Below are 9,758 nucleotides of genomic sequence, written 5' to 3' on the forward strand. Positions count from 1 at the left end.
GAGACAATTCTTCACATTGGTTATTTGGAGGGGGAGCAGGTAGATGCTGATTAATAGCAATTTGCTAACTCATCTATATAAGAGAAGTAATCTATCCATCTATATGATATCCCTTCCCAAATATTCAGAATAAGGGAACACTGGTAGTTATACCCAAGGAAGCCAGATGCTATTAAATAAAAACCATATGGACAAATCATTCTTGGACATACATAAAATTAGATTTTCCCCTTTACAAACTGAGACAACATGGTAGGAAGTATGCCAAGTTTCCTACTTTTTAATAAAAACAAATACATAGATACACTTTGTGGGAATAATTCCACTTTTGTCTTCAAAAAACAAATGTGATTCACTCTACCACAGTCATTTCGAAAGGCAGAGCTGAACTCTTTTTCTTGATTATCATGTGACAGGTTCTGTGTTCAATGGGGAAAAAGTGTGGAAAAGGCCAAGGATCAAAACTGGAGAATTTCCTGATGTTGGCGCCCCTTTTGGCTCTTGGACCAGTGGCACTGCCAGTTGAGTCCCACGTCCCACTGTGACAGCCTTTGTCCAGGAGAGGAGACCAGCACAGAAAAAGCTTTCCTGGAAGCAAAAGCACCTGCTTTTCATACGGCAGTATGAAACATCTGCTAGCTAAGTAAACAAGGTATATTCCCATTTTTGGACTCTGCAGCAGCCTTTTTAATCTGTTTAAATGGTAATATCCTTGGCTCATAGAGTACTACTTGTCTGGCTTTTCACATTACTCTTCTTGATCATGTTGGTATAGAAACTGGATGAGAAGGCACCTTGGAGCTGATTTTTCATATTTATTCCAGTTTGGATATCTGATACTTTTCTGGTCATCCTTTTTTTTTAAAGTATATTTTATTGATTATGCTATTACATTTGTCCCATTTTTTTCTTCCCTTTATTCCCCTTCCACCCTGCACCCTCCACCAGCATTGCACACCCGCCCTCCCCCCCCCCCCCCCCTGCCGCTTAGTTTATGTGCATGGGAATTACATATAAGCTCTTTGGCTTCTCCATTTCCTATACTATTCTCAACCTCCCCATCTATTTTGTTCCTACCATTCATGCTTCTTATTCTCTGTACCTTTCCCCCACTTCTCCCACATCCCTGGTCCCTGCTGATAACCTTCCATGCAATCTCCATTTCTGTGATTCTGTTCCTGTTTTACTTGTTTGCTTAGTTTCTTTCTTTGTTTTTTTTAGGTTTAGTTGTTCATAGTTGTGAGTTTGTTGTCATTTTACTGTTCATAGTTTTGATCTTCTTTTTCTTAGATAAGTCCCTTTAACATTTCATATAATAAGGGATTGCTAATGATGAACTCCTTTACCATGACCTTATCTGGGAAGCACTTTATCTGCCCTTCCATTCTAAATGATAGCTTTGCTGGATAGAGTAACCTTGGATGTAGGTCCTTACTTTTCATGACTTCGAATACTTCTTGCCAAGCCCTTCTTGCCTTCAAGGTTTCTTTTGAAAAATGAGCTGATAGTCTTATGAGAACTCCTTTGTAGGTAACTGTCTCCTTTTCTCTTGCTGCTTTTAAGATTCTCTCCTTATCTTTAATCTTGGGTAATGTAATTATGATGTGCTTTGGTGTGTGCTTCCTTGGGTCCAACTTCTTTGGGACTCTCTTGAGTTTCCTGGAGTTCTTGGAAGTGTATTTCCTTAGCCAGATTGGGGAAGTTCTCCTTCAATATTTTTTTAAAATAATTTTTCAATTTCTTGCTTTTTCTTTTCTCCTCTGGCACCCCAATGATTCAGATGTTGGAATGTTTAAAGTTGTCCCAGAGGTTCCTATGCCTCTCCTCATTTTTTTGAATTCTTGTTTCTTCATTCTGTTCCAGTTGGATGTTTATTTCTTTCTTCTGCTCCATATTGTTGATTTGAGTCCTGGTTTCTTTCCCTTCACTGTTGGTTTTCTGTTTATTTTTCTTTATTTCACTTTGCATGGCCTTCACTTTTACCTCCATTTTGTGACCATACCCAACCATTTCTGTGAGCATGCTGATTACCAGTTTTTTGAACTATGCATCTGATAGATTGGCTATCTTTTTGTCCCTTAGTTCTTTTTTTTTGAGTTTTGATATGTTCTTTAATTTGAGCCATATTTCTTTGTCTCTGTGCACCTGTTGTGTTGTAAGGGGCAGAGTCTTAGGTATTCATCAGGGTGGAGCAACCCATGTCACTGCGTTGTGGCACTGTATGTAAGAGAAGGGTCAGAGAGGGAACAATGTCATTTGCTTGGCTCTCTGCCAGCATTCAGTCACTTCCCCTGCTACCCACAAGTAAATTGGGCCCTTCTGATGCTGATTCCCAGGTGGGTGGGTTTGTATACATTCTGGGACCATGTGGGTTTCTATAACGAACACTCCTGTGAGGCTGGGAGTTCTCCTCCCACTGCAACCCCCACAGATTTTTACAGCCAGAGGTTTTGAGGCTTTCTTTTCCTGTGCTGGAACCCTGATACCCTGGAAGCCTGGGTTGCAGTCTGTCTTGCTCCCCAGTTGTTCCTCCCAGTTTATCTGCACACAAATGTTGGACTGTCAATTGCCATCTAGCCCACCTGGTCCTCCATTTGCAGCCTTGCCATGTGTCCTCTCCACCCCAGCTGCCCTTCTCAGTCCCTCCTAGAAGTCTGGATGAACATTTATTCTTTAATTCCTGGGTGTTGGACTTCCATACAGTTATATTTTCTGGCAGTTCTCATTGTTTTTGTTTTAAATTTCTTGTCCTTCTTTTGGTGTGCGAGGAGGCAAAGTGTATCTACCTACGCTTTCATCTTGGCTGGGAGTCGCTTTTTTGATCATCCTGATTGTGAAAATGGCTGGGCCATATAAATCTGACTTTGACCCTGGACATGGATCACACAATATTAAAAAAAATAATAACTGGTACTTCATTGCAACGTTACTAAAATTAACCTTCTCCCTTGCACCTTATGCTAGACTGGAACAGTTCACTAGCACAAATCTGTCCTGTTTTCATTCCTTACTGGCAGGGGTTTTGACAAAGATTGGCTATAACATCTTTTTTGGGGGGAGAGACTGACTTCTAAGGACATCATCTTATTTCATTGCTGTTCAACAAGGTGTCTTTAAAGCATCTGAATCTTTGCAAGCTTCAAGAATACCATCCAACAACTGAGAAAAACACTAAATGTAGTTTTATACTGCTTCCATAAAGTAGTCTTGGTGTATCATGGACTTCCCATCAACCCAAAGCTTAATTACTCAATATTTGAGTTATTAATATCCTTATTGTCCCTATTTAAATAAAGTTTGCTTTGGGTTTTAATAACACAAAAAGAAATGCAATTTACTATAAATACATGCATTTGCATTAACAATAAAATAGGCAAAGTTAAAGAGAAACAGATGGTAAGAAGAGAGTTAATGTAAATTTTGAACACTGCTGTATCTTTTTTATATTTTGATATCTTGGAGTTGCAGGACCAAATAAGCAGAAACTTGCCCCAACTATTCCAGAGTAGATCAAAAGAGGAAAGAATGCTTGTTTTTGTTGAACTGAATGAATTCAAGTAGAGATGTCTTTGTAAATACCCAAACCTCATAAACTTTAAACTTTTCTCTTGGTATAATAGCCATCTTGGAGAGATTAGACTGGATGTCTAGGACACTGAACTATGATACCTTTCTTCACCAAAGTCTTTATATACTATTTTTTGTGTCTCATCTTAGAAGAGATAGCCATTTTTTAGAACGTATTTTCACTTATAAAGTATACATTTTAAAGCATGTTTAGGGTGGGTGGAGGTGGAAAAAGGTAAAAGGGGGATAAATGGTAATGGAAAAATATACAATAAAAATACAAATAAATAAACAAAAATAAAAAGAAGCATATTTATACATGTTTTTGTGAGTAAAAGTATATCTAAAACCTAAATTCACATATGATATATCTCCTGAATTTTGGTTTTTGTGCATTAATAATGCCCTTCAAAAGCTAAAATGTGTATTATTTTGAATCAATTTTAGACCAACTAATACAGCTCAAACATTTTCAGCTTGTCTGATAGACATCTACTCAATGGTACCACAATTAACCTAATCTCTTGCCATTAAAACAGCATTCCAAGGCTTCCAGAAAAGAATAACTAAGTTTTAACCCAGCACTGCCTTCCATGGGATTGTGGAAGTGTGGTGACAGAAGGCAGGAAACCAGCAGCGTTAGGAAGACTGTACCCACCTTACTTTTTTAGAAGGCACAACCTGCCAGATAGTTGCTTTTCAGCCCACCTTGCAGCAGGGCGTGGATTTGTGACTTGGAAGCCCCCAATTAACCTACCTATCCACCCCCACTTAGGATTAAGAGCCAGTTAAGGCACAGAAGCCATGGAGAGGGAATGCACCCTGTGGCAGCAGATCTGAAGCCTTGCTGGCCTGGCAGCAGGGCGGGCTGCTGTGTCCAGTGCCTGCTTCAAGGGCTCTGGGGTGGCTGCAATGATAGCCTTTCTGGACAAGTTCTGGGGCATAATTCAGAAATTGTTTCTGGCTGTCTAATTTCTGAGCCAGATTCTCCAATCTTCCCGTCAGACTGTGAATGGCGCAATTTTTCTGAAATTGTCCAGGGTTCATTTCTGCTGTTGTAGCTGGGAACCCTGATGCTGGATAGGGAAAAGGGTAAAGCTGCAGGTGCGCCTTGCCTTGAGTGTGGAGGGAAAAGAGGGATGCTGGAGTAAAGGAGGGAACCCAAACCCTGAAATGCATTTTAATACCTGCTTCTGATAACAATCACATCCCTTCTTACTAACTTTCATACTTTACCTCTCAAGGTCTTTTTTTTTTCTTTTTTTAAGATTTTGTTTATTTACTTTTAGAGATAGGGGAAGGGAGAGAGAAAGAGTGGGAGAGAAACATCAACGTGCGAGAAATACACCGATCAGTTGCATCTCCCATGCGCCTGCAACCCAGGTTGTGCCCTGACTGGGAACTAGATCGGCAACCTTTGGTTCGTAGGCCGGTGCTCAATCCACTGAGCCACACCAGCCAGGGCTCAAGGTCTTTTTCAACTAATTTTTCAACACATATTTAGGAAGAGCCTACTATTCCAGGTTCTGGGATACAACAATGAACAAAATGAAGTGATAGTTTCCACATAACAAAGCTAGAATGAAGGAGGCAAATGTGACAGCATGTCTGCAGGGTGACAGTCTCCTGGGCCTTGGAAGTGCCTCACACCAGGGCCTGCAGGGACTCAGTGAAATGCAAGAGCGTCCACAGTGAACAGCAGGGCTGACTCCTGTGTTAAGAGAACTTGGAGATGTTTGCCACAGAGAGTATTTCTTATGGTTTCTTTAGGTGTTTTTTCCAAAGAAGGAAAAATTCATGCAGTGTTCTTTCCCCACTATTCTTATGTCGCCCGCACCCCGCAGTCACTTTTCCCAATGTGTCTTCATTGTCATTAAAGGAGAAGGTGTGATATGGAGGAAAACTGGAAAATGTATTGACTGTTTTAAAAAGGTATTCAGAGTAGATCACTTCTTATCTAATGTCTTTCCATCTTTTCACACAAGCAAAACCTTATAATCCACACAAAAATATAAGCACAATAAAACAGTTAATATCTCTGGGTTATTTCATATCTGCTTGCACCTTTTTAAAAAGAAAATGGCTTACGTGTCAAGTTTTTAAACTTTGCAAAAAGTGTTTTGGTTTACATCTTGATATTTCTAAGTGGTACCAAAGTAAATTAAGAGACCCGAGCTTTCCTAGATTCTCAGAAGGCATGAAGTAACATAAGAAAGGTACGACATCTAATTATGCAATAAAGCAATAACATGCCTTAGAATGCAGCCTTTGGTTATGTAAGATACCTCAAACTGCATAGAGCTGGTATGACTGCATTCTATGAGGCATGGGATATATTATTCATGAGGTATTTTTGTTGTGGTAAGCCCGTTTTGAACTGTTAATCATACATGCACAGGAAATAGTATGGGTTTTTGGAATAGGCTTCTTTTATCATCTAATCTGAACAGGAAGTAAATAAGTTAGGATAGGAACCAATATTTATGATTTTTGCAGCTAATTCTCTTCCTTCAGATTCAAGATAGTATTTTCTTTCTCAAACCCGGTGATAAGAAATTCTCTCAGTGTAATTCTACTGGAAATGGGGAAGATTAAGATCAGTAAGATTTCCATGGAACTTGAGAGTTTTAAATTAAATCCTGTGTTGGCCAGTCCTGTGACAGTTATATCCTGCCTCTCTTAAATAATAAACCATTTACTTCTATACTCTGTTGTTTTTTTTTTCATTAGCAGTTTAAACTCCAGACAAGGTTAGAGGTCAGTGCAAAGGCAGCTTGCATCTTTGTAATAGATGAATCATTATTAGCATTGGAAAATTGTACCAAAATTTAGAGAGCTATCCTATACAGTAACAAAACAACAGTATGTAACTATATTTAAAGACACAAAGCAAAGACATTTAAGAAATAATATGAAATTTAGTCTCTTTAAAGAAGTATTATGTCAGAGAGAAAAGAAGACATCAGAGTGGTTTTTATTTCTCTTTTTGAGGATTAAACATTCTTCAATAATACAAAAGTAATAAGTGAATATATACTCATAAAATATTAAAGACATATAAAGATATGGTCTTTTTGTTTATATAAACAGGATTATGTGGTGTTTATTTTTCTGTAAATTGTTTTTACTACTTAATAATAAATATTTTAGAATATTCATTTAAATATAGCCTTCCCACTTAGTCAAATAATAAAACAGTTTTTAAAAAAGAGTGCTCTGGCTGGGTTGTTCAGTTGGTTAGAGTGTCATACCCATACATCAAGGTTGTGGGTTCAATCCCTGGTCAGGGCACATACAAGAATCACCCCCGAAAAAGCATAAGTGAGTGGAACGACAAACCCATGTCTCTCTCTCTCTGCCTCACCCCCCCAAATCAATAAAATAAAAAAAATAACACAATAAGAGTTAGCTTTGGCTCCCCTAAAAAATCTTTAATGCCTAATATGAGAAAATTAGAGTCTCATATAGCAGAGAACATGTGTTTTACTAAGTTTCTTAAGGCTCATGTTCTCATACAGGGTGAAGAGCTAGTACTGAATAACATTCTGTCCTAGAGAGTAGCTCTTAAACTCTGTAGGCCATCTGTCTCTTTAAAAAATTGTCAAAACCTAAAGGTCCTCCATCCAGAAAATCTCCAGGTATATAATTTTGTATATATTGTGATTTTAGCATCTTGTAAAGTTCTTAAAACCCATCCATAGACCCCAAATTAAGCACCACAGATTAAGGGCCTTATAAATAGAAAAGTCTATATCCATTATATATACATCTAGTTCATGAATGGCTGCTCTGGTTGGATTTGATTATAGAACCTGCACCTTCATGCTTATTGCTAATGACAAGTGCTTCCCTTTCTTTACTCCACTGCCCTCAATCCATTGTGGACTCACAGGAGTGACCTAATCTTTTCCCACCAACACCAGTATTTTAGATCCTTCCTTTGGCCTTGTTCCAACTTTGGTTTGTGGGTTGCTCTGTGGTGACTGGGGCAGGCAACAAGTTAGATAGAGGAGGAAAGTGAGAGAAGGAGTAAACAAAGGGAACTCTGTAGTTTCCATAACTTATTTCCCCTTACAACATAAATTGAAGAAGGAAGAAGGCAAGAAGAGGAAACCTCTTCCTAAGTTGTAAAATTACTTCCACTGAGTTATCCACAATGTTATTCAAAATGAAATAGACATCTTGGACAAATGTCCTTCTGATCATCATACCTTAACAAAGCATTTGAGAGTTGAACAAAAAGATACTCCAACATCAGCAAGGCTCCAACTGTCCTTTAGGGCTGCTCCAGCATACGTCAGCTCCAGATACTGCCTGCCTTGTTCATCTTCAGAGAGAGGGATGTGGAAATAATCCTTAAAGATCAATAGCAGATTATGAAAACAGTGCATCTCTACATTACTAGACCAACAATGTAGTTTCTTTTATTTACATTTTCCACTGAGAATTAGAAAATATTTTGGGACAGAGGGAAGAAGTATTAGACAGGGGTTCTTAACGTGGAGTCTGCCCTGGCTGGTGTGGCTCAGTGGGTTGAGTGCCAGCCTGCAAACCAAAGGGTCGCTGGTTTGATTCCTAGTCAGAGCATATGCCTGTGTTGCAAGCCAGGTCCCCAGCAGTGGGTGTGTGAGAGGCAATCACACGTTGATGTTTCTCTCCCTCTCTTCCTCCCTTCCCTTCTCTCTAAAAACAAATAAATAATACCAAAACAAAACAAAACAAAAAACTTGGAGTCTATAGACACCCTGCCCCCAAAGTTTATGGATAGAATTTAGATGGAAAAAACTAAAATTTTAAATGAAATTGAGATTTTCTTTTAATTATGCATGTAAGCAACAAACCAAAGAAGCAGTAGTTGGCTGTACCTGTGATTTTTTTACCAATAGGTATCATCGATATCTTCATATCACTTTATAGTTGCTGCAGATATCTCAAAATATTATACTGATCATTCTTTTGAATTGCAATAGTCATTAAATATACTGCTAGAACTTGTTAATGTGTTAATAAAGAAGCCCACATCACTACATCACAAATTTGTTTTTTAATGTCTGAAAACTGTATTTCAATATAACTAGTTTTTTTTGTATGTATTTTATTTTATGCATTTGAAGACATTTTGAGAAGGAGTACATAGACTTCCCAGACTGCCAAAGGGATCCATGATGCATAAGAGTTAAGAGCCTCTGTGTTAGAAGATATAGATTTCAGTGATCACAGTAACCTACTAAATATCATGAAAATATGATTCAATAAATGCTCCTTAGCAACTGGAAATGATCATGTCCAAGTTAAATACCATTTGATGGTCAGGACCTAAATATATGTCTTTATTTCCCATTTTAGACTTAATATTTATAAGAAGTTTATAAGAAGTTGTTGCACTCAAATTATTTTTTATTCTAGTAAAATGCAATCTTTCTGAGCTCCAGTTTCCCTAAATGCACAATGAGGATGTAGCCCAACTCTCCAAAGTTCTCTTCAGCTCCAAAATTGGTTGTCTTTTTTATAGTTGCTTGCTCACTAAGCAAGACATCTATCTGACAACTGGTATGCTCAGCTTATATAGCCTAGAGTTAGGTCTTATTTTTGTCCTTTAATGAAGAATTATAGTAATAATATATGGCCCATGCACAACCCAAAAATTTCATAAAGACAAGTTACAATTTTTTTACTGAGGATTTACTAACTCATTTTGCCTTCCTGTCTAACACCTCCATAGTTACCTATCTTCTTATCAAACCGCTTTGTAAGCAAACAAAGGTATTTTGAAATAGTTTTATTTCCCTGTTTTCTGACAATGTATCCAATAGTAAAATCTCTGTCCAATGTGCAGTTTAAACTTCACTGCACTGTTAAAATTAATATATATCTTAGTGGCTCAAGGACAAAGTACATACCTTTATCATCAACTTGACAGCCTCCACAGTTTCATCTGCTGAAACTTCAAATGGTTCAAAAGATCCCTCAAAGGCGATGAAAATCCTCATTTTCTCAAAAAACAAACAAACAAACAAACAAACAAACAATCTTTTCCAAATATCTTGTTGGGTAGCTGGAAAAGTTCCAATTTGCAATTAAGGGCAAAAATGATGGGCAGAGGCAGCTGTTACATCTAACCCTCCAAGGCAAGTGGCGAAATGTGAAGAGACAAGTCCCGTAGTGGAGGAAATGTTTCTCTGCTGATGGCA

At 38.0% G+C, this 9,758-nt stretch overlaps 1 protein-coding gene and 1 pseudogene across 1 annotated transcript in view; one reads left to right on the top strand and one right to left on the bottom strand.

The window, feature by feature from the left end:
• The window catches only part of ANKUB1 (ankyrin repeat and ubiquitin domain containing 1), a 44,160-nt gene extending 34,603 nt beyond the window's left edge, over positions 1 to 9,557 (bottom strand). The window contains exons 1-2 of the mRNA XM_054585286.1: positions 9,468 to 9,557; positions 7,779 to 7,922 (exon numbers count right to left, since the gene is read on the bottom strand). Of these exons, the coding sequence (XP_054441261.1) occupies positions 7,779 to 7,922; positions 9,468 to 9,557 (234 nt within the window). The remainder of the gene's footprint in view (positions 1 to 7,778; positions 7,923 to 9,467) is intronic.
• Positions 701 to 3,067, top strand: LOC129080008 (transmembrane protein 60-like; annotated as a pseudogene).
• Positions 9,558 to 9,758: the final 201 nt, after the last annotated feature.

Source organism: Pteronotus mesoamericanus, unplaced genomic scaffold, assembly GCF_021234165.1.
Source record: "Pteronotus mesoamericanus isolate MK-2021 breed Mesoamerican mustached bat unplaced genomic scaffold, CSHL_Meso_final contig_82, whole genome shotgun sequence".
Lineage (NCBI taxonomy): Eukaryota > Metazoa > Chordata > Mammalia > Chiroptera > Mormoopidae > Pteronotus > Pteronotus mesoamericanus.